This window comes from Drosophila willistoni (genome assembly GCF_018902025.1).
Source record: "Drosophila willistoni isolate 14030-0811.24 chromosome 2L unlocalized genomic scaffold, UCI_dwil_1.1 Seg139, whole genome shotgun sequence".
Taxonomy (NCBI): Eukaryota; Metazoa; Arthropoda; class Insecta; order Diptera; family Drosophilidae; genus Drosophila; species Drosophila willistoni.
This window is the reverse complement of record NW_025814046.1, coordinates 609,302-633,913: the sequence shown is the minus strand read 5'-3', so window position 1 is coordinate 633,913 and position 24,612 is coordinate 609,302. Positions and strand designations below refer to the sequence as shown.

Sequence of the window (24,612 nt, the reverse complement as noted above, 5' to 3'; positions counted from 1 at the left end):
TTAAAAATAAAACCAAAAATTAAGCTATTAAAAATATCATCTTTTTGTTTCTAAAGTTTTATTTCTATTTCAATTTCATAAATGTGAAATTGATCAACTTTAATTCTCAGAATATTTTAAGTTTTAAGACTTTACGAAGCGCATTCAATAGTTCATGAAACCTAACCAAAGTCGTATTCAAATCTAGCCATCTCTTTGGCTTTTATAAAAAATATATGCCAACGAATTCAAAGCATACTTTTAGGCAGAATTCATGAAATCGTCTACAAAACATATGTGTTCAGGAAAAACACTTTAAAACAAGGGCAGGAAAAAAAACATTATTTGCAGTAAAATTTGCATAATTTCCGCAGTAAAATTTATCATAAATTTTGTATTTCATGACATTTTCATTATGTGAGTTTTAATTTGATTAAGTTTTCTTAAATTGTTTGGCGTATTATTCATTTGCTTGCTGTCATTAATTGACCTTGTCGTTGAAAACGGGAAATTAGCATAAATGCAATTAAATTTCGAGCAAAACATGCCAGAAAAAAGATATGTACGAATTTTAATTGCAATTGAAGCCACAGGCAAGTAAGGTAGTAAGATGACAAATTAGCATTACAAACATAGATGACTAAGATTGATGTATCATGTCAAGACAACACCTTAACTTCAGCTCTAGACAACCTGAGCATGACGAATCTACATCAGCAAAACGATAAAGAGAAACTGCCAAGAGAGCAGAACAGAAGCCGATATTAATTTGTTGTCGTCTTCTTCGCCTGGTTCTAAATGTAGGAATTGATAAATAGTGGCCACCTTGACCACCAGCGATCATAGAGAGAGATGAAAGAACTGACTAAAACTGTCAGCACATAACTCACATAGACACCTTACCAAAGATAGATAGAGATAGAATGTAGACAAGAGCTAGAGCAAAAAACCCCCCAACAACAACTACAATAAGGCCGGAAGAGCTCGAGCCCAAGCAAAACCTTTAAGCAAAAGAAGATTTCATATCGTTAGATCACTTTAAGAGTTGATAATGAATGAATTCCTGGGTGGGGGAGACGATACCGGCAAAGTGAGGTAAGAAAAATTCATTTGTCCTTCTTGTCAATGGCCGATAAAAAACCAATAAAGCTGCCATGTTACTAGATCATAGATAAATTACATACCCTGACCCCCCTGTAATAGTATATGCAAAGAGTAAATGCACACAGTTTATGCTGGCCAAGATCAAAATCGTAAAAACACTCAAGAGGAAAAGCCACTGGGCTGTGCGCTTTTTTTTTGCTTTACTTATGGGTAGCTGCTAGAGTATTAAGAAGGAAATTATTGTTAGAAGCAAATGAGAGTGGTTGATAGCGGTAGATACAAATGTATATTAATATATGAACGAAAATGGTTCTATGTCAATTCTTAGGCTTGTGAATACAAGTAGGAGTCGGGAGTAACAAGTAGCTTGCTAATCCATTTGATATTTGAAAATTACCAATAGTAAATATTGGAGCACAATTTTACCTACTTTGAACTGCTTGATACTTATCAGACTAATGCGACTTTTTCAGAAAATTTTCTATATTGAAACACAAATTAAAAGTTACTCAAATTTTACAAATTTAAATGTGTATATAGAAGCATTAGTTACTTTCCAGAGCTGCTTTAAAGATAAAATTGTGTCCCTAAAAGATGATTCGATAGATTCTTTCACCACTCTTATTTAAGTAGTTGATGTTGGGTGTTGGTTCAAAAAGGAAATCTCCAACATTATATCTCAAGAAAAAGCTTTTTAAGACCAAATACGGAGTTATATCTCGACAAAAGGGTTTAAAAATTAGAAATTTCTTCCCTTAATTACTTTTATAACTGCTGTTAGAGCTACAACTAGTTGAATATTATGACGTAAGTTTCTGAAATTTCGTAAATTTTCAAATAGGTTTGACAAAAAACCTTTCGACTGCCAGCATCGAACCTCGACCCAAAAAGTTCGGCAAAACAAACAACATATTTATGATCGAATTCTTATGTTTTAAATAACAAATGAATAAAATGATTGATCCAACCAAATTACCATATTCTATAAAGAATAAGAAAATTTATATTAACAAATTAAAGGATAAAAATTATTGATCACAAACGCATCTGCGAATACCTTACAAATATATTACTTCTACAATTAAAACCACTTTCTAAAGAATCACAGAAATGCTCACTGTCTATACTTTTGTTGCAACCCCCGTGGTAGGCCCTAAGCACATACACATAGATTCCAAGCTAAGTACAATTCTGCGTGTGGTATTCAAGTATAAATAGTGTTGCTCATCGATGCTGGCATTGCAGTTGTGCTTCGGCTTTTCATCCCAATAGTAGTTTTTCTTCTCTCCCACGCGAAAAACAAGTGAGTCGTCAAATTTATCGAGCGTGAAATTTGCCTTAAGATTTATGTTGCAACGTCGTGTTGACAGCTGAACAATAATAATAATAATAACAATCGCATGATGATGATGCCTTCGCTCCTGGTGACGACGACGACGACGACGATGATGATGATGTTGCTGTTGTTTCAAATGGATATGAGCCAGGCTCAGTTGACACAGACGCCTTTCCAGCAACGTCCTTTGCAACAGCAGTTACAGCAGCAACAGCAACAACAACAACAGCAGCAGCAACAACAGCAGCAATTGCAACCATTTCAGAGACGAGGGCAATTACAAGGACAAGGCTTATTTGCTCCACAGGGCAATCAATTAAATCCTTTAATTAATCCTGCCTTAGCCTCACCTTTTGGTGTCTCACGTTATAATCCACAATATCAACAACAAAATTATGTACCCATAACAGCCTATCAGAATGATTTAAACTTGGATGGCAGTTTTTCCTACGGCTACTCGACGGCAGATGGCACCACAGCTCAAGCTCAAGGATATGTCAAGAATCTGGGCTATGGCGAGGGTGTAGAGGCTCAGGTTTGTATACAACTCTTAGAGGCATAAACAAAATCCAATTAAAAAAAATTGTAAATGTAGGTTATTCAAGGCTCTTACTCATATACCTCACCGGAGGGAACACCCATTACCGTGCGATATATTGCCGATGAGAATGGTTTTCGTGCCGAAGGAACTGGCATACCAGCAACTCCCTACTTTGCTCCCAATCAACCATATCAACCACAATTGGGGGGTGTTGCCAATCCTAACTTGAATCCCTATCAAACACCATTTAGGCAGTTGCCACCGCCATTGCCCACAAATGCGTTTCGTCCGGGACAGCAGCAACCTTTAACGCCGCAGCAATTGCAACAGCAACAGCAACAGTTACGCAACACTGGACAATATCAGCCCGAATTGCCATTTAATCAGCTCCATTCGCCAAATAATTTGCCTGCTCAATATGCTGGACAATTTGGTCAACAGCAAAATCTTAATCCCCAACAGCAACAACAACAACAGCAGCAGCAGCAACAACAACAGCAACAGCAGCTACAACAAAAGGAGCAGCAAAATGAACAGCAGCAACAGGCTTTGATTACCCAACAATTGCGTGGACGTCCCAATCAATTGGTCGATCCTTTCAGCTACAATCAATACAACAGACGCTTCAAGAAGTCCTCCAAAAAGTGAACCGGTAAAAAAGGAAACCATTTCAAACCTACGAATTAGTCGACGTGCAAAAATTCTTATGTAGTTCAATTCAAAGGCATGAAATACATGCACACAAGAAAATGTATTCAATTGAAGTTTTAATGGAGGGTTAATGGAAGAAATTCCTCTTATCCCTCTGCAAGACATAATCCTCTTTTGGGAGAGGTCCACATAGCTGCTTATCTTTATTGTTTTTAGCAATGCCCTGCAAAATTTGGGGAAATGACATAAAGACCTTGTATTTTAAAAACCAAAAACTTCATGTTTTTTTAAGAAGTTCTTCTAGAAAAGAAAGGGCAATATCAAAGAAAAGCTAAACAAATGGCATCAGCAGAGGAAATAGTTTAGACGACTTTCAAACAATAGGCCAGGGGCAAAAATATTTACATCATATTCAGATTTTAGATTCTGAAAATGACCTCAGCTTTCATGCTTTCAAGATATTCAACAAAACCTAATCGTTCGAGGTACCTCATTTCAGATCGAAATTTTTTTCCAGAATCAGTTTTTCTCAAAAATGTTTTCAATCTATACTATACAAGATTATCATTTAGAAATCTTTAACATAAGTTTTCTAACACTATATGACAAAAAAAAAAAACGCAACCGAATGGGAACAACGTGTATTTTGTAAACATTCCGCCAAATTCAAAACTGTTTTATTCGAAAACTGTTGAACGACGGGCCAGAAACGCAAGTTATTTTTGTTTGTTTTATTTCTCAATTACGGCCAAAAATAGTAAATCATTTTTAGGACATAGCAAATTTCGGTAAATTAATTCTAGCTCTGACAATTTTAACTTGTCCAGATCGGCGCCTTTTACCTTTGGTACTTTCCTTGTAAGATAAACTACAGTCGTTATAATTTAAAGAATTGATTTTGACATTTGTGTTTATGCATGATTAAATGAGTCATTTTACACAAAACCCTTGCCTTTCCCCATTCGGTTTTCATTGCTTAGATTCTCAGATGGAAAACTAGATTGTTATAATTAGTTACTGCTATGACCATTGCAATTCTGTGGTTCTTTAGGAAAATCTGCTAATAGTTAAACTTGGTCCTGCATTTGAAATATGTACTCTACTCTAGAAGATTGACCTTGAGAAATAAAGGATTCGATTGAAATTTCTTTATATAGACAGATACATAAATTGTCATCACCCAAAGAAAAGTTTTAGCTGCAACTTACAAAGTTCAAAAAACGATATCAATTATATCGATAAGTCTTCTTTACCCACAACGACTTATCGAATAGCTTGTCTTGCATCTCTAAAGGCGGGCTAATTTTGAAAACAAATAAACAGCAATAACATACAACCGGTTTGGGATAGTTTTGCTCTCCATTCCGAAACTGGTCAATTGTTATTGTAATTATGGTTTTTTGGTTTTAAGTGGAGGAACCTCACATTCATATATTTCACATTTATGATAACTGCATAGCAATACATAATTTCAAATAAGTGTTTTTTGTTTTTGTTTTGTATTGTTTTACCAAATTCATGTTGTTAGCATATACATCAATATAATATGATTTTTGTGTTTCATGATAAAATTTTAAAGTTGTATATATATTATATAATCACATCTATAGATTTTTATTTAGTTTTGGTTTGTTGGTTTTTTTGTTTGTTTTTTTTTAGAGCATTAAGAATTTTTTTTTTCTTTTTTTGTATTTGTCTTAGTTAATGTCATTTATTGTTTTCACACTGAAACACATTCAAATATATATATTGTATGTATATAGAGAAAGAGTGTTTACTTGTTGGTTTTCTTTTGTTTTTTTTTTTCTTCTTTAGGACAATTTTTGTTTAGAAAACATTTATGTTTTTTGGTTTTATTTTATACATATATATATATAAGTTGTATATTTTATTGGATCGTCTATATATGTATGTATATATATTTGGGGTTGTTTGATTTAAGCCATTTTGATCCAAAGCTCGATCTATTAGCATACCATGAGAGCTAAGATCCGTTTTACACTTTACGTATGGTTTTAGCTGCCAATGTGAGTTGCTTTCTGGTTTAATACTTTTATATGAATATATTTTATATATATTTATGTATATATGTATGGATTTTCTTTTTTTTTTTTGGTTTTGTTTTGTACACACAAATTGTATTGTATATATAAGTTGAAATATGTTTCCAAAAACAATATTTAACCAAAAATGTTGCAAGTTTTCATTTTGGGGGGTTGGGGATGGGGGGAAAATGCTTCCAAATTTTCTATTTTATTTTGAATAAAATGTTTTTTTTTTTTTTGATTTGCTTCAGCTTCAAAAAATCTTCAGCATGGTTTTCCTTTTTTTGATTTAGAGACCAATTTCACGCATGGCCCTATATAGACAAGGATTCTTCAGGCACTCACGTGGTCCGATCTGTGGACCCGGAGTACTGCGCAAAATCATGAGCACAGAACGAGCTGCCGATTGGCAATCATTGCTATTGCCGCACAGGCTGTCAGCCTCGGCCAAATACTGATAATCGCAGGCCACTTGCGAGGCACCCTGTAATAAAAAATGCATTACTATTGGATCTATTATAATTTACGAAAATTTATTGTTACTTACGCATAGATAGCATATCTGATGGACACCACAGAGTGGCAAAAGCTCTTGATTAAGATCACCGGAGATTAGATCTACACCGCGGCAACGTTCAGCCATGGACTCAATTATGGGACACTGATTCGAGCCAATTATGTAGTTCTTATTGCCCAAATAGGCATCATTTAGTGGTTCATAGGGATTGCTAGCCAAAGCCAGGGCGTCTTCCATATTATTGGGTTGTTCTGGATAACGTAAATAGCCACTACGCTTCTTCTTTGATTCCACAATTCTAGGTTGTCTTAAGGAGAAAATTAGCTATTAATCATATTAGCAGAAGAACAGTAAGCCAAAAACCTACTCGGATTCGGCAAATTCATCGGCTTTATGTTTGATATAGGCCAAATTTAGTTTGCCATGATCCTCTAGGCCATTATTCTCTTCCTCCGATGATGTAGTGTCAATGATGTTACGCTGCAAATGATTCTCGGCCTCTACAGATTGACGCAGTTTGTCCAAGGCACGTCGCATCTTCTCCAGACTGTAAGCTGTGGCCAGGCGGGAAAGAACATGATCCTTGATCTTACGTATTTCCTCTTTGCTATTGATGGCACCCTCATGGGCTCCAGTGTACTTGATGGTCTCATCGATAATGAAATCCTCAATGGATTGCAATTTTTTGTCTAAATTTTCCAACTTCTCGGGATCTAGATCACGTTTACGTTTCTCCAAATTGGAATCATTGTCGTTGTCCGATTCGCTACGTTTTTTTCTGTTAAAAGAAAGAGATCAATAAACATTTTTTATATAGAGTAGAAATAAACCCACTCTTGAGCCTCAGTCAAGGACTTCTTTTTGCGATCAAGACCAAAATATTGTGACCAATCGATGGACTTCTTGGCCCTGAGCATTAGATGTCCCACACTGGGCGAACGTTTGGTGGAGCGTTTCTTCTTTTTGCGTCGCTCATCTTCATCGTTGGCATCACCTTCGCCCTCTTCGTCATCGAATTCATCGTGATCACCCTCATCGGAGCTTTCCTCACCCTCTTCATCATGCTCATCGGCATCGTGTTCGGAGGAATCTTCATTGGAATGATGAACATGTTCGCTACGCTTACGATGATGATTTTCCGTTTGAGCCATTCCAGGCGCATGACCATGATGGCCAGCATGTCCGCCATGTTGTACGAGTTCTCCGGTGGGTGGAGACGATGATGAGGTGACATTCACTCGCTGAAAGTTAATCTCCAGACGCATATCACCCAAAGCAGTGGTTGTAGCAGAGTCAGCTGGTTTAGTGGTGGTGGTTGTGGTGGTGCTAGTGGTGCCAGAACTCTTTCCCGACTCCTCAGCCGAACGTTTCTTCTTCTCAGCCGAGGCTGGAATTTCGGCTTCTGCAGGCTTGCCAAAGAGTTCGCTTAACTCCTCAACCACACGCTCATCGGTTTTTGCAGGCACAATATCCTGATCCTTGCTAATGGCACGCTTGGCCACTGGGAAACGTTTCTTTTTGTCGGCATTGTAGGGCAACCAGGGTAGCACGGGATATGAACGTTTCTTTTGCATCAAGAGATAATAAGGAGGCATACGCATCCGTTTCTTTTGCTCGAAAAGATCAGCATTGGAGGCAGCCTCCAAGGCATCATCATCATCGTCAGCATCATCATCCTGATCAGCAGCTGCTGTCTGTTGTTGCTGCTGCTGCTGCTGGTGTTGCTTGAAACGATGCCACCATTCTCGAATAGCATTGCCATAGTGATGCTTATGATCCTGATCCTGCTCCTGTGGCTGATCCTCCCTAGCCTCTTCGATTTCACGCAAAAATTGATCGGTTAGATCGCTGTGCGAGAAACTTGGCGCCTGATGCTCACGTTCGCGGAAAACTGATGATGGAATGTCTGGAAAATTTTAAAAATAAAACCATTAGATTAGTGTTGTAATTGGTATATATGTAAGTATCAGAGAGTTTTTTTCATTCGAAAAATTTTAAATGTGTATTTTTAATATTACAGAATATTAATTATTTTCAATTCATATTAATTTTTTCACACAACTATATAACTTCCTTGGAGTTCATTTAATTGGCATTAATAGTCTAAAGCCCTCTGGCAAATCATAATTATAATTAATGAAATTGCCTTATATACACATTAAATAAGGTGACTTTCCCCCTGAAAGTATGCAGTAGGCTGCAAAATTATTCCTCCTTTTCATGCTATTATTGAAAAGTTAATTTAAATGTTAATTCATTCTGAGCAAGTAAATTAACAAAAACAAAATTCTACAAATTCTTTAAACTTTTAGCTTTGCGTATCTGTAACGTTGCCAAATTTTAGATAATTGATATCTTATTTTGATGGCTTTTATTTCAGTTTTGAATTGGAATGTAAATTAATTAAATAAGCTATTTATCAAGTTATCTTTCAAAGAAGACAAAACCTTTTAAAGTATTTCAAAAAACCTTAAATTTATTAGAGCTTAATTTAGTCAATTTGTAAAGTATTTGAAAAAATCTTGTCTTTATTTTCAAGTTCGAATATTGTGTTTCAATCTGCAATAAAATCTCTTGAACTAAATATTTGGCCAATTTTCAAAACTAATCATGATGGATTTACATGATCATTTTTTTTTATCATGATTTTTTTCAACGATTTTGTTTAAAAATAATATTTTCGAATATCCAAGAGTTTGATGTCATTTTTAAAGCTACTAAATTGCGATATAATTAAGATATAACTTTTTGGAATCGACTTAAAATTGACCAAAATACAGCCTGAAAAAATCAGAGTAAAAAAGGAACACATTAATTTTGTTAATCATTTTTTAACGATTTTCACATTGGAAATTGATCTTCTTTGTTACTTATTTTACGTTTTACAGGCTACGCGCTGGCTTTATCCGTCACTGGGCATACCATATTGATAGGTGCTGTCTATAATGGCATCATATTGAAGAATTTTAATCCTTTTTACATGTGAAAAATGTAGCAACAACTATTAACAAGCAAAGTTTGATTTAATCTAAAATCCAACTATATGTGATTAAAATCTTAATTAAGTGAACAAATAAAATCATCGTTTTTCCTTTAGTGGAGTATATTAATTTCCAACTACTTTTTGTTGAATAAATATGCTCTTCAAGGTTTTTCTTTGCCCAAGTGAATTAAATCAACATAACTTATGCACGAGCTCAAGATTTATGTATATACCCCACTAAACATGGAGTTAAAGTGAAGAAGATATACAGGGTATCAGAAAATATATGGTTTTTACTTTAAAAAGGGGGCGAAAATTGAAAGTGGGCACACTTATACACACACACACACACACAGTTGCTTCTGACATTAGGACCATAAATTGTGAAAGTCGACCGAAAATTAATTGTAAGTGAGGCATGCATCAAGTTGTTGCCATTAAATCAAATGGCAAGAATGAATTGACAGGAAGCAAGGAACCTATAGGGAAGGAAACTCTATCTACTTTTGTTCTCCTCCGTCTTCCAGCTCAATGCATTCACACAATTTAAGTCACAAGTTAATCGGAGCTAAGTGGTTTTTGGCATTTTTAGCTTTTATACCATTTCAAGTGGACACCCACACACAGACGTACACATTTTCTCACTGGGATTATCATAAGTAGACAAGCAAACACACACATATACACATTTTACTCACCATTCGCCTCGTCACGTTCCCTAAAGAGTGATGAGGATGAGTAACGTTTCCTCTTCTCATCGGCAAATAGATTATGCGGGCCATTGTCATAGTCACCAGGAAACTCATAGCCATCCAGATTAAGACCATGATCTGGCTCAAAGTGACCGTTCTCATTGTCGCTTTCTTGTTCTAAGTACTTGGCCAGTGCTTTATTAACTCGATGGCGATTCCGATTCTTAATCTTAGTGCCAAATAAATCGCCATCTGTGTTCGTGTGCAGTTGAATTTTCGTGTGTGTGTGTGTGTGGTAGGGATAAAGGTATAAGAAAAAAAGAAACACAAACAAAAAATAATATAAAGTGAATTGTGCGTTGGTTATTACTGAGAAATGGAAAAGTCTGGTGTGTTGGGTTAGCTTTGAGGTAGACGGGTGGGAGGACATCATCTGTTGGCAGTCACGTGCCAGAACCTTCTAACTTCCAGCTTAGCTAGTTACATACATCATGCGGGCAGCTCACTCGCCAATCTCCAGTCACTTTTGCCTGGATATCATTTACAGATTGTGTCACAAAGTTTGCATGCATTTGACAGGATGAATATGAGCTTGTGCGTCAGGTCTACTTTCGATTCGCTTTAAGCTTTCAGCTAAGATTTAACTATATACTTAAATGTATATCCTAGTAATTTCCAATTAACTGTAATCTAAAAGGGACTCTCTAACAGGGGTTTTTATTTGCTTAACGTAGGTGAAAGGTAAAGGAATCTTTTGGATTCTAAGTGCGAATATGACATAGCAACTATAACTAAATTTGTGTGTCATTGAGTCAAATTTTATGCAATTAAGTATAATTTTTATTAAAATATTTTACTGACATATTGAAGAATTTGTCCCTTGTATTTACTAACTATTGTTATAACTGATAGAGAAAAAATATTTACTCCTTTAAACGGATCTTGTAGGCATCGCTCAAGCTTCAAAGTTATGTCTTTCTGTAGGTATTATAGTATCCATGTGTTACTTGTAATAAAAATGAGTTTTGTTTAACTTTTTGACACTGGTTGAACTTAATTATATATCAAAATGTTTCACCATAATGTTACAAAAAATAAATTGAAAATATAAGGTTGCAAATTATTAGATTGAAAATATTATAAGATTGATTGAACAGAGAAGCTCCGTAAAATTGAAAAATTGAAAATCTTATAGTATTAATATAGATTCTAATGGATGATGTTATGCTAGACATTTTTGATATGAACCAAAAATGTAAAAACTTGTTCAGACGGCTTTTAATTACCCAAGTCTCTATGTAACCTAACTACTTCTATTATTTGGCTGCATTGCTTTAACGGAATTGTAAGAAAAATATATTAAAATTATTGAATATAGATTGACAGTTTTCGTTTATCCGTGTTCTACGATTTTTCAGTTAATCAAAACAACTATTTTGAAAATGATTAATAGATATGATATCTATTTGCACATTCGTAAGATTTTTTTAATCTAAGCCACACATAGAAATAGAATAGAACACCCCATAGAGTTTACTGTACTTCCTATTTTTTGTTTCTCCCAATTTATCATTATTAATGAAAGGAACACAATAAAGTTCTATAAAGTAAGTAAGGACAAAGTAAGTTATTCAAGTGAAACAAAATATGCGCATTATATTTTCGTTATATAATTTTGAATCTCTTTAACATGAAGAACTTATTTAACGTATTTTAGTTTTCTTTATTGCTAATAAAAGCTAAATGAATTAACTATAAAACCAAGCCAAGAAAATTTCATTCGGTCTAATTCCTTTTTCTTAATTCAAGTGAAACGGATTGTAAATTAATTAATGATAGAGTTTAATAGCTTGAAAAAACGACTCAAACGACTTCACACTTTTTATTCCAAATAATAGTTACATTTAAATAGTTAGAATATACTTGAGGCTGAATAAAGCAATAAACTTTACCTTCAAATTGTAACCTTAATAAACGACACACTTTTCAATGTAGGTATCTATTACATTTAACTTTGCATATTTAAAAGAAACGACAAACAAACTGCTCAAAACGTTTAAATATTTGCCTAGTTTTTTTTGTGAGTATATCTTGTAAGGACTCTCCTTGTCAGATGCTTTTAAATACAGGATTCAAGTTGAGGGCAAAAGGGAGAAGTGTGGTTCAGTGCTTTGATTCACTTGCGAAAAAAAACTACAATTTAAAATGCTAAAGAATTTTATGCGCAGTCATTTTTGCTACTTACTTATTCAATGAAGATGTCTAGCCATTTTCTTATCTCTTTTTTTTCTATTTTTTATTTGCTTAACTCACCTTCATTCCAGTCATCCAATGGTTCGCCGGCAAAATGTGTGGGCGGTGAGTTTAAGGGATATTTTGCTGCCTCACGACGATGCAACTCATCGACAGCTGCCTGCAAAGAATATGCCGGACGATGTGATGTGGCCACAATGCAGTGTAAAGCCGCAAAGGCAACCACAAAATGGCTTAACATTTTTATAAGCTCAATTCAAGGTCGAATGGTGACTGCAAAGGAAGAAAAAATAAAATGAAAAAATCAAAGAGTGAAAAAGAAAACGAATGGCTTGGATTAAAAGGATATTTTTTTTATGCTCAACACGTCGCAGCAAGAAAAAGAAAAACTTTTAATTACATTTGCACTTTAAAGCGAGGGTCAATATGTATACAAGAACAACAGCAAAAAAAAAAAGGTGTCCGCGTGTGTGCGTGTATGTATCTCTTGGTATGGGGTGTGGGAAGCATATCAGGTGTCCTTATTTTGTGGTGAAGCGTGAAATTCCATACATCCTACACTTAATTATGCAAATAGCCCAAGAACCCAGCATAACTATGCAAAAATCCACCTGCTCTCTGTCTCACTCGCGCTCTCTCCACTCACTCCATCTCTGTCTGTTCATCGTAGCAGCGTGGAGCCTGTGTAGATGGTGGGTATTTTGGGACACCAGTTAAAGGTATTCCAATTATTTTCTCATAAAATGCTTGGGCAAACTAATGAACATGAACCAACCAAGCAACCGACCAAGAGATGGAAGAGCGAGGGGATAAATCAATAAAATTCCAATGCGCGTACATATTTCAGCATACAGCGTACGATATAAAACTTTTACTTCTGCTCTTTATCAGAATTCTTGGTCTTGCTAACAAAGGCCAAGAGTTGACAATTATGAGCTAGTCCATCTCTTTTCATCTCAAACTTTATTTTTTTTTTTTATTTCCTTCATGTAATTTTTTTTCCATTTCTATTCTTGTAAATGTGCGACGCTCATAAGTATGCTATACATTTCTGCTATGGACGCGTCATGACGTCTATAAGGCTCTTTATATATATTGTCAGTCTGTGTGTGTCTGTATATGCATAGTTAAGTATTGTTAGAAGACCAGGGTGAAGAAGGCAAGATTTCACTTCATAATATGATTATCATAAGCGCACACATACAAACACACAGCGAGAGAGAGATGGAGAGAGGCCCTACAAAGTAAGTATACATATATGTATGTATGTATGTTTGTGTTGTGCATATGTATTTGTTTTTTATTCATATCCACAACCTGGGGGAAAATTTGCTTTTAATTTTTGTTGTTTCTATTATATGGATATTATCATTTTGCCAATCGACTTGTTACGCTCTAACGCAGACATCGTCTGTATACACTTTTTCTTGTTAAAGGTCAAGTAACTTGGCCAAGCTTACCTACAATTGAATACTTTATACTCATTGAACTAGTTTAATGTTATAGTTATCTATTCCATATCTTTATATAAATTTTAGAAACATTTCCTGACAAACTTTAATAAAGTACATACCACATGTCGTATGAGTAATATATAGTATATAAAATAATTACCTTAGCGACAAATTAAGTGTGTCTATAAATCAATTATTTAATTATCCTATTTTTTGCAATTTATGCACAACTTCCGCTTTTTTGTGCAAACTTCATGATGATGCCCACATGACGTATGCGTAATATAATTTGTGGAAGAAAAATGTTGTTTTTTTTTCAATTGATAATTGCATTTCTAACCATTTTAAACCTATTTTGCCTTTTTGACAAACTTTATGCTAGTTGAGGCCACATGTCGTATGTGCAATGCAAGTTGTAGTTGAACATTTTATCAAAACAAAAACTCGAAAGTTTACTTAACTATTATTATAAAATGTGTTAAGTTATTTTTAATTTGTTTTAGATAAGTGGCCCTTTTTAATTCAATTCAATTCTTATTCTTCACACTAATGGTTTTTCTTTGGTCAAACTTTATGTAGACCATAAATGGCTAAAATTACTCAATGCTTCATTTTTCAATTAAATCCTTAAAAGTTTTCAAACTCTGTAGTCAACTGACTAACTTTTTAATCACATGTCCATCTTCATATTCAGACATATGTACAAAGTTTACTATTAATAGATACATACATATAAAAATGGGATTTAAAAGTTTCAATTATAATCGTATGCTTTTATCAACTGATTTCTTATTTAATACATGGACTACATTCTTATTGTGCATACTAAATAAAAACTAACAACTAGTATGCTCAATTAAAATAGTCAAATTGAAACCTATGCTATCAATAGGCAAATATTAGCGTACTTTTCTCATACTAAACCTTCAAGCGTTAATAAAAACCATTTAAAAATATAGAAAAAGGCATATAAAACATTTTTCTAATGTCAAATTCTACATCTAGCAGAAACTCTCCATGATTTATGTTTTATTTGCACAGAAAAAAGTAGAGTAGAGAGTATTTAAACTTCATTGGTCTCAATTGTTGATTTTAGCCACTTTTCTGCTGTTGGGTTCCCTTTTTTAAAGGCGGCTTGGCTGAGTACCACTTAAGAACAAGTCAGTTGAGTCTAGCCTGCAGCTGTTGTTCGTTGTTTTTCTGTTTTTGTTTTCCTTTTAGCTTGTTATTGTTGCTCTTCTCGACTTATTTTTTTCTATTTTATTATTACCGCCTGACTGGGTTTTTTTTGCTTTTTATATTTTATCTATTTGTCAGATGGTCTTTTATACAGACAATTGCATCAATTGAATTTAATTTGTATGAGAGAAATTGCATAACTACATCTCTTTGACTTTGCCATTGCCATTTGCGTTCTTTTTTTTTTTTTTTTTTGATTGTATAAAAGCCCCATTGGGCAAATTGAATCAAAAAAACCATCAGCTACTAATTTCTAAACGAATTTCACAGTCCACACAAAAGGATATTCGTTCATTTCGATTCCTGCTACTGAGTAGAGGCAATTGGCTGTCTCATAATTAACTTAAATCAAGCAATTTGTTGAAATTTCGCTTTACAAAATTGATGTGAAAATTGAATTGAGCATTTTGCCATGGGGGTCAAAAATGTAAAATTGCCCATTGCAGTAAGCACCCTCTTCGCCCCTCGCTCTGTCGTCTGCCTGTCTATGTGTGGCTCTGTTAGTTAGAGGCTTTTATCATCCTTGGGCTTAAATATTTAAATGAATTCGTGTTTGGACACAAGAATGCTGGCTAAAGGTACCCATCTACCTATCTACATACAGATATTGTCCGCAGGCAACTTGTTTGCACTGAGCTCGTTAGCCTGCATATATAGGCACATCTGTGTATACACCCACTCCTCTGTATGTGTGTGCGTGTGTGTATCTGCATATGTGTCAGTGTCTTTCTTGGCTTGTCAGAAGCATAATTTATTCAGCAACATATTTCATTTTCCACTCAAAACTGACTAACAATTTGTCAATTTGTTCTTTTTTTTTGCCCCATTTTCCCACACCCATTTCAGATATATTAATAAACAAATCAATTACATTGAATTTGCACATTAATTTATCATATTTAAACTCACTTGATGTTTGTATATAATTTGTTGGAAGAAAGTTTCTTGTTTGAAGTTTTTCCTTTTTGCTTTACGTTTATTATTTTTGGGCAAATAAAAATGGCAGACACTTTTCACAACATGGCGTCACACCTACGCCACAAGAATACGAGTTTTTATGACTTTCCCCAAGAGTTGGGATTATTGGTTTTTCTTTTCTTTTTTTCTAGTTTTATGTTTGTATGAATTTTTTTTTTTTTTTTTGGCTCAACTGCCCTCAGTCAAGACGAAACTAAGAGTGTCATGAAAATGGCAAAGTTTCTGCTTTTATATACACAAAAGGAGCGAAAATGAATGGGATAAAGCAGCTGATACAATGATGTAAAAGCTTTTTGGAGAGTGCTTTTTAGCATTCAATAGGGAAGAGCTTTGCATATCCTTGCAGCCAGGCTATGGCATGTTGTTGAATGAATATTTATTCCGCAGAGTTCGCTTTATCATTTGTCAGAGTCCAAGATAAATCCATCAGAGGTCTATGGATGATAATGATGATTATAATAAAATTATATTATGCAATAATGATGATTATTACCAACATTAATTGATGCTATTTGACCCAATCTTGTTTAAGCATCGTACTTTACTTTTTGTCTCTTTAAAACCAAAGATTAGTTTATTGAACGATAGCAGAGATAGACCTTTTCATCTATACAATGACTATATTCATTTGTTTATTCATTCTTTGTGGAAAAATGTATAGAAACTAATGCTAATAGAAGCAACTATTAAAAACAAAAGCCGTTCATTTAATGAAGACATTTGACAGTTAGGATAATTGGTAGGTAATTAGTTAGAGTAACATCAAGTTGGTTTATGGAACTATTTTTAGCCTCACCAATTATTTTAACAAATTTATCATAAACTATTATTATTAAAGTTATTTGTAATGCTGTGTCCAGATTTAATATTATTATTAATATTGACTACAAAATATAGTTGTAAACTATCAAGTACTAGCAACAACTATATGCCCATCGGCATAAGTTTTTTTTTTGGAGCAAGTTTAAGTATTTCGAAGATGAATATCAAAAGTCTAAATTAAGTCTTGCTTTTATTTGCTTCTTATTAAGAAAAAGCTTTATTAATTTAATAATATTTTAATGTTTGACCTTAAGCTTGAGAAACATCAAAATAAATATGTAAAGGTCACTAAAAGCAAAAACAATTAATTAAATATTGAGGTCCAATTACTCGCTATATATAGACATGGGGAAAAAGGTACAGGAGAGGGCCCTGGGCTTTCAAAAAACAAGTGGGAATCCATAGGGAGTAATACTTCTTGTCTCTTTTAAAAAATTACGATTTGAAGCATATTTTTTAAAGGGTTAGTAATTGCAATGATTTATTTAAATAAGTTGAGAGTTACAATTTAATGACACGAAAAAAATGTGAAAGCTGGAAAACTTGATCCAGATTACCGATAACGAAACGTCCATTAAGTAGGTGAGCATCGAAAGAGCATGGGAAGGTTGAAGAGTCCATGAAAATCTTTCTAAAATCTTCTTTAAAAATTCACTTCACTTAAATATTTGAATTACTCAAAAAAAGAACGAAAAATTGTACTTTTATCTGTTTTTGGCTGTAAATTTATATAAATTTATTGAATTACATTTGACTGTTATTAACTTCCAAATTTGTAGAAAGAAACATAGTCGTTAATAGTCTTGAATAGTTTTGAATAATCCCGAATAGTTTCTTAACAGTCCATAAACAACTTCTACTACAACAGTTAAATAATTACGCCAAACCAGCTTGAATTTCATTCAAAGTCTTGCCCTTTGTCTCCGGCACTAGGAATAATATGAAAAGGAAGGCCAATAGCGACATAATAGCAAAAAATAGGAAACACACTGCCTCGCCGAATTCGTTAACACAAAGTGGAAAGAGTTTGGTAACACAAAAGGCAAAGAGCCAATTGGTCGTGCCTGCAATGGAACCCGCCACAGTCTTTGCGTCTTCGGCAAATAATTCGGCCATTAATAGCCAAGGAACTGGTCCGAAACCAGCTGAATATGCAACGATAAAAATCAAAATAGTTAAGATTGCGATCCATCCGACATTCTTTGACTGAAGCCATTGATAATAGCCTGCCATGATCAGAGTTGCGACGCACATGACTAAGCCACAGATAAGCAGAATGATCTTACGCCCAACTCGATCGATAAGAAAGACGGCAATAACTGTGGATAGAGCCATAATGATGCCCAGTATTATGGTACATAGATTCGGCGAGATCCCAGTATTGGCACTTTCAAAGATTTGACTCGAATAGAATACGATGGCATTGATGCCAGTAAATTGTTGAAACAGCATGAGAGAAACAGATAGAAATAGGCCTTTCAAGGTGGCTTTTCGATAAAGAGCTTCGGTCATCCGAACTTTTTCCTTCTTGGATTCCTCAGCCATTTGATTCAATTCGGCCGTAATGTCGGTGTCCTTTCCCCGAAGAAACTTCATTGCCTTTTCGGCCTTCTCGGTTTTGCCCTTCTGCATAAGATACACAGGAGATTCCGGCATCCAAATGAAGGTTATGAAGAAAATTATTGGCAAAATGCCACAAAGTAAATTGACAATATTCGGCTTAAGAAAACCACCGAAAATGTAGCTATAGAGAATACCATGCACCAGAAACAATTGAAAGAAGCATCCCATCATTCCACGTTTATTGATTTCGGCCACTTCGGTGGTATACATTGGAGCAGTGACGCAAAAGGATCCACCACAAGCACCGATAATAAAGCGTCCCAAGTATATCATTATGAGATTCCGGGCGAACCCAATCAAAGCCCAGCCAAGCAAATAAGGTATTACCAATATCAACATGGTCAATTTACGTCCTATTATTCCAATAATTACACCAATCGGGATACATACAGCAGCACCACCCAAGGTGAGCAGTGAGCTGATCCAGCCCCATTCATCATCGTTGGGTGTAAATTTATAGCCCGCTTTTCCTTCCTTATAGCTGCTCTCAACCGGACCCGACCAGCCAATACAGGCACCCAAACAAACCGCTCCCAGGGCAGCTATTACTCCCGCGATAAATTGTTTCCAGCCTGGATAAACCATAATCAATGCAATTTTACTTTAAATTTTTTTCCTGGAAAACATTGAGAAATTATTGATATATAAAAACAATTTTTTTCTCAGAAAAAAATGGAAACTTTTCGTCTAACAAACTACTCTGATAGAGGCAACACAGTTCTCAAAATCGGACCTATGGAACATTTTAAACCTCAGTGTCTATGTGATACGAAATTTAATCAAGGTTGTGCGTATGAGAGACACAGCTACAATTACTTTGCTGTATATAGAAAGGATAGGAGTATCGGGATATAAAGAGAAAGCCATAGTGACTAAAGCTAACACTAAGAGCCATATACTCAAATCGCTTGAAGGTTCCTTGTATATCAGAAAAAAAACCTGAAACTACTCAAAAATACCCAAATAAATTTAAGGATAGGCATAGTCTCTTAAATTTATTGTTTGCTCTTTTATGCAATTTAGCTGTTTTATAAATTTGGCGGACAAATGACAAATTGATTGGGAGAATTATTATTAAAAGTCTTAAAAAAACATAGAAAGTCAAAATGAATAAATATGGCAATGTTAACTTTACCATAGTCACGTTAGCTTCATGGATATTTTCGGTTTACACGGTTCTTATGTAGAATATTTTCAATTTCACTGCTTAAGTTAATGTCAAATTTTCTCAAGAATTGTATTAGAACAGTAGCCGATTTAGGTTTATATATTGACAAGGAAATTAATCACTTTGGGGGGCGAGAAATTGTTCTTTGATTCGAAATTTTATCAGTGTAAGAGAAAAGCATGTGAGTTTCGGGGAGGAAGATTACACTCATTTTCATCCTCAATGATATCGTATTGACATGTAACTTTATTGTATAGATTATAATCTAAGGATTCATAGATATTATTCAATAACTAATATGAAAGTAATATGTTGCTGATCGATAACTTAAATAGTTTATTTGTAAAGGAACCCATATGCACCTGATATGCACTGTGAATGATTAACTTAGTCGATTGCGTCATTAAATTCGGTTATATAATGATTTGTGGTTAAACAAAACTTTGTGTAATGCATAATTTTCTTAAAGTGCACTTTGGAAACTTTTTAAAAAGCAAAAGAGTTTTTTATGGATGAATGGAATAAAGCTCAGGGAATTCAAAACAAATGAGAGTGCGCATGTCTCTAACTAGGAGAGGGACTAGAAGAGAGATTTCTGAATACACAATGAATGGGCAGAGGGCAGAACTGTTGCTTGCCGCCCAAAAAAATCGCCACCTGTTACGTTCCTCATTGGGCATTTGGCCATCTCTTGTTTTAGGCAACTGACATTCGGAATTTCAGAGTTAGCATTGCAATGTGTGCAAATGCATGACGTCAAGTCGCTCAAGTCAGTCAAGTCCTGGCCAGGATGCACTTGAATCTTGACACTCGTCATTGGCATTCCTACAATACAAAGGAATAGCTTCCTGCATGCCAATTGAATCGGTTGCTAAGCCTGTTGCTACGGAAATTTGAAAAGGGCCATGATGATGAATGGCTTTTACTTTTGCATTTTGATTTTTACAGGATGCAGTTTAAGCTACGTTCTAATGGAAAATATTATTGAAATATTTATCTTTCGCATGATGCACATTCCAGTTGATGCTGCAAATGCACAGTGGGATTGGATAACAAAGGCCTAGTGTGAAAGGTTAACTCGTTCTAGCCATTAATATGAATATTACTTAGTTTTGAATGCGCTTTTATTACATGAAGGTTAGATTATAAATTTACACATTTTATTCAAGGGTTATTTCGGAGCTAATTTTTACTACATTTTCATCCGCCAAGTATGGCTTGAATTTCGTTTAAAGTCTTGCCCTTTGTTTCGGGCACTAGGAACAATACGAAAACAAAGGCCAATATCGACATTATAGAAAAAAATAGGAAACACACAGCCTCACCGAATTCATTTACACAAAGTGGAAAGAGTTTGGTAACACAAAAGGCAAGGAGCCAATTGGAAGTGCATGCAATGGCACCCGCCACAGTTTTCGCGTCTTCGGCAAATAATTCGGCTGTCAATAGCCAAGGAACTGGTCCAAAACCACCTGAGAATGAAACCACGAAGATACAAACTGCCAAGGTTCCGATCCAACCAAGATTCTTTGACTGAAGCCATTGATAATAGCCGGCCATAAGGAGAAGTGAGCCGGTCATGACTGTGGAACAGATAAGCAGAATCATCTTGCGTCCAATTCGATCGATAAGAAAAAGTGCCATGAGACTCGATAGAATCATAAGAATGCCTAGTATTATGTTACATAGATTCGGCGAGATCCCAGTATTGGCACTTTCAAAGATTTGACTCGAATAGAATACGATGGCATTGACGCCAGTAAATTGTTGAAACAGCATGAGAGAAACAGATAGAAATAAGCCTTTCATGGTGGCCTTCTGAAAAAAAACGTCGGTGAGCCGAACGTTCTTCTTTTTGGTTTCCTCAGCCATTTCATTCAATTCGGCAGTGTTGTCAGTGTCCTTTCCCCGAAGAAACTTCATTGCCTTTTCGGCCTTCTCGGTTTTGCCCTTCTGCATAAGATACACAGGAGATTCCGGCATCCAAATGAAGGTTATGAAGAAAATTATTGGCATAATGGCACACAGGAAAGTGACAATTCTCACATCATTAACGGCACCGCAAATGTAGCCATAAAGAATACCATGCACCAGAAACAATTGAAAGAAGCATCCCATCATGCCACGATTCTGGACTTCAGCGATTTCGGTGTTATACATTGGAGCAGTGACACAAAACGAGCCACCACAAGCACCAATAATAAATCGTCCCAACATTACCATTGTGACATTCAAGTCGAATCCAATCAAAGCCCAGCCAATCATATAAGGTAATACCAATATCAACATGGTCAATTTACGTCCTATTATTCCAATAATTACACCAATCGGGATACATACCAAACCAGCCCCCAAGGTGAGCAGTGAACTGATCCAGCCCCATTCATCATCGTTGGGTGTAAATGAATAGCCCGCTTTTCCTTCCTTATACCTGCTTTCAACCGGACCCGACCAGCCCACCGAGGCACCTAAAGAAAAAGAACCCACGGCTGCCGACATTCCTGCAGCGTATTGTTTCCAGCCTGGATAAACCATAATAAATGCAATTTATTTTATAAATCTCTTTTCCCGAATAGAATAGCCAAACAGAATTTTTCGTTTATATAAGAAATTGTTCATATATAAAAACGAAATTTTTTTCCATGTAATTAAGCTGCTTGAAAAAGAATTTAAGTTGTATTAAAATATTTTTCATTCGCACGATGCACATTCCAACTTAAATGTGAATAAAATGAAAATCTGATTGAATAACAAAAGCCTAGTGTGAAAGGTTTATATCCGGTTTAGCCTTTCAGTAAAAGTTGACATTAATATACATGACACATAGTTGCTTTTATTAGCTTTAGATTACATTCAAAATGATTTATCGATTTTCTTAGGTTTTTCTATGGATTTTTATTTCTTTATTGCACATCATAGTCGAAGTAGGATATTAAGATTAAATCAACTATACACATTTCGCCAGTTATATCACTTTAAATCAGAGTTAATTTTTACATCATTGTCAGCCGCCAAGCATGGCTTGAATTTCAGTTAAAGTCTTGCCCTTCGTTTCTGGCACAAAGACTAAAACAAATAGGTAGGCCGTTAATGATGAGACACCAAAAATAGCAAATACAGCAGCCTCCCCAAATGTTTTAAAGCATAGAGGAAAAAGTTTGGTTACGCAAAAGGCAAATAACCAACAGCAGGTACAAGCAATGGATCCGGCCACTGGTTTAACATCTTGAGCAAACAATTCGGCGATTAGCAAGAACGGAACTGGTCCAAAGCCAAGGGAGAATGAAATGATGAACACCAATATGGCCAAAACGGGCAGCCAACCGATGTTCTTTGACTGAAGCCATTGAAAGTAACAGGCCATAACAAAGCTTGAGAAGCACATTACAGAGGAAGAGATCAGGAGAATTATCTGACGCCCCACTCGATCGATAAGAGAGATTGCCACAACCGTGGACAATACCATAATGATGCCCAGTAGTATAGTGCAAAGATTGGCCGAGATGCCAGTATTGGCAGACTCAAAAATTTGCGTGGAATAAAAAACAATGGCATTGATGCCAGAGAATTGCTGAAAGAGCATCAGCATTATGGCAATAAACATGCCTTTCAATATGCTCTTGTGACAGAAAGCATTGGTAGACCGAACACTATGTTTCTTCATATCGGCCTCCTCAGCCATTTTTGCCAATTCAGCCAATTCAGCAGTGAAATCAGCATCCTTGCCACGTAGAAACCTCAGAGCCTTCTCTGCCCTTTCCACTTTGCCGTTTTGCATAAGATATACCGGGGATTCGGGCATCCAAATGAATATGGTAAAGAACACCACAGGCAATATGCCACACATCAAGTTGACCACTTTCACAGGCAAATAGGCGCCACAGATGAAACTATAAAGGACACCATGCACAACCATCAGATGAAAGTAACAACCCATTCCTCCTCGCTTGGTAATCTGTGCCACTTCGGTGGTGTAAATGGGAGCAGCAACAGCATATGATCCACCACAAGCACCTATGATGAAGCGTCCACCGTACACCATGTAAACATTTTGAGCGAATCCTATCAATGACCAGCCAATCAAAAAGGGTATAGAAAGTGATAACATGGTAGATTTGCGTCCACAATTAGAAATTATAAATCCCGCAGGGATACTCATGAATGCTGCTCCCAGAGTGATCAGCGAACTGATCCATCCCCATTCATTATCGTTGGGTTGAAATGGATAACCCGATGAACCGTCTTTATATCTGCCCTCTACAGGAGAAGACCATCCACCCGAGGACCCAAAAGCGGTGGCTCCAAAAGCTGCTGTTAATCCTGCAATATATTGCTTCCAAGCTGGCGGTAACATAATGTCCTTAAAATTGCAGGAATTCCAAAAACAAAAAATTTTGACATAATTTCACATAGTCTTGACTTAAAAACCTAGTCAATTGAAATAATAGATAAGTTTAACTAAAAACTGATTAATTAACCAAAGCTTTTTAGATACTTTATCCTTTTTGTGATGCGGAAATAAAGGTCATTTAAACAGACTTGCTGAAGTTTTCATTCTTCTGCATTCAAAACTTTTAAAGAGAAATGGAAGTTCAGGGTATGATGATTCAAATTTTAAAAAAATAAACTTGATTTTTTTCTTTCATATTATTTTAAAATTAGAATTTAGATGAACGTTTTGTTTAAGAATAAATATTTCTTACACGGCCTTCAAAGACCAGATTACCCACCAAAGGGTATTAAATATACCAATATACAGGTTTTGACTCAAATTATGTTCAATTGATTTCAATTACATAGAAATTATTGTCAATGCATTTTCCAGTTAAAAGTTTTAAAGTTAGAAGAATCCTAACTGAAATTAATGAAAGCTCAGGGAATTCAAAGCATATGAAACTGCGCATGGCTCAAACTAGGAGAGTGGCCAAAAGAGTGTCAAAGAGCACCTGAATACAAAATGAATGGATAGGCAGAACTGTTGCTTGCCACCCCAAAAATCCACCACCTGTTACGTTCCCCCATTCACTCGACCATCTTGTGAATTTGGCAAAAGTGCTTCTTAAGATTATTTAGGGTTTCCCAGGACCTCAATGTGTGCAAGTGCATGACGTCAATACGGGTTTGAGCAGGATGCACTTGAATCTCGATCCCAGTCATTGGCAACGACAGCATAAAGGAATAGCCAACTAAATGCCACTTGCCATGGTTTGCTCTGGCATTCAACAAA

At 35.4% G+C, this 24,612-nt stretch overlaps 4 protein-coding genes across 5 annotated transcripts; 1 reads left to right on the top strand and 3 right to left on the bottom strand.

Moving 5' to 3' along the window:
• Positions 1 to 2,342: 2,342 nt before the first annotated feature.
• On the top strand, positions 2,343 to 3,714 carry LOC6638160 (putative uncharacterized protein DDB_G0291608). The gene is made up of 2 exons (XM_023176912.2): positions 2,343 to 2,954; positions 3,015 to 3,714. The coding sequence occupies exons 1-2, from the start codon at positions 2,484 to 2,486 to the stop codon at positions 3,606 to 3,608; spliced, it is 1,065 nt and encodes a 354-aa protein (XP_023032680.2). The 5' UTR covers positions 2,343 to 2,483; the 3' UTR covers positions 3,609 to 3,714.
• Positions 3,715 to 5,780: 2,066 nt separating this feature from the next.
• Positions 5,781 to 15,956, bottom strand: LOC6638191. Of its 2 annotated transcripts, XM_002061519.4 has the most exons (7): positions 15,704 to 15,950; positions 12,162 to 12,374; positions 9,855 to 10,100; positions 7,008 to 8,079; positions 6,541 to 6,951; positions 6,204 to 6,480; positions 5,781 to 6,140 (listed from the first exon to the last, which is right to left on the bottom strand). In XM_002061519.4, exons 2-7 carry the CDS (start codon positions 12,340 to 12,342, stop codon positions 5,946 to 5,948), a joined length of 2,382 nt encoding a protein of 793 aa, XP_002061555.1. In that variant the 5' UTR covers positions 12,343 to 12,374; positions 15,704 to 15,950; the 3' UTR covers positions 5,781 to 5,945. The 2 variants fall into 2 exon arrangements, with proteins under 2 accessions (XP_002061555.1, XP_015034701.1); XM_015179215.3 differs by lacking the exon at positions 9,855 to 10,100 and having other exon boundaries at positions 5,782 to 6,140; positions 15,704 to 15,956.
• A 1,334-nt stretch (positions 15,957 to 17,290) lies between these two features.
• On the bottom strand, positions 17,291 to 18,932 carry LOC6638192 (facilitated trehalose transporter Tret1). Its single transcript, XM_002061520.4, has one exon. The coding sequence runs from the start codon at positions 18,800 to 18,802 to the stop codon at positions 17,471 to 17,473; it is 1,332 nt and encodes a 443-aa protein (XP_002061556.2). The 5' UTR covers positions 18,803 to 18,932; the 3' UTR covers positions 17,291 to 17,470.
• Positions 18,933 to 20,491: 1,559 nt separating this feature from the next.
• LOC6638193 (facilitated trehalose transporter Tret1) lies at positions 20,492 to 23,848 on the bottom strand. The gene is made up of 2 exons (XM_047009524.1): positions 22,391 to 23,848; positions 20,492 to 21,915 (listed from the first exon to the last, which is right to left on the bottom strand). The coding sequence occupies exons 1-2, from the start codon at positions 23,737 to 23,739 to the stop codon at positions 20,586 to 20,588; spliced, it is 2,679 nt and encodes an 892-aa protein (XP_046865480.1). The 5' UTR covers positions 23,740 to 23,848; the 3' UTR covers positions 20,492 to 20,585.
• Between the last annotated feature and the right edge of the window lie 764 nt (positions 23,849 to 24,612).

Coding starts and splice junctions, on each gene's coding strand:
- LOC6638160 (XM_023176912.2), top strand. CDS start 2,484: ATGATGATGATGCCTTCGCTCCTGGTGACGACGACGACGACGACGATG. Junction 2,955..3,014: donor GCGAGGGTGTAGAGGCTCAG/GTTTGTATACAA, acceptor TTGTAAATGTAG/GTTATTCAAGGCTCTTACTC.
- LOC6638191 (XM_002061519.4), bottom strand. CDS start 12,342: ATGTTAAGCCATTTTGTGGTTGCCTTTGCGGCTTTACACTGCATTGTG. Junction 6,952..7,007: donor TCCTTGACTGAGGCTCAAGA/GTGGGTTTATTT, acceptor TTCTTTTAACAG/AAAAAAACGTAGCGAATCGG. Junction 6,481..6,540: donor GATGAATTTGCCGAATCCGA/GTAGGTTTTTGG, acceptor TTTCTCCTTAAG/ACAACCTAGAATTGTGGAAT.
- LOC6638192 (XM_002061520.4), bottom strand. CDS start 18,802: ATGGTTTATCCAGGCTGGAAACAATTTATCGCGGGAGTAATAGCTGCC.
- LOC6638193 (XM_047009524.1), bottom strand. CDS start 23,739: ATGTTACCGCCAGCTTGGAAGCAATATATTGCAGGATTAACAGCAGCT. Junction 21,916..22,390: donor CAAGCCATGCTTGGCGGCTG/ACAATGATGTAA, acceptor ATTTATTATGGT/TTATCCAGGCTGGAAACAAT.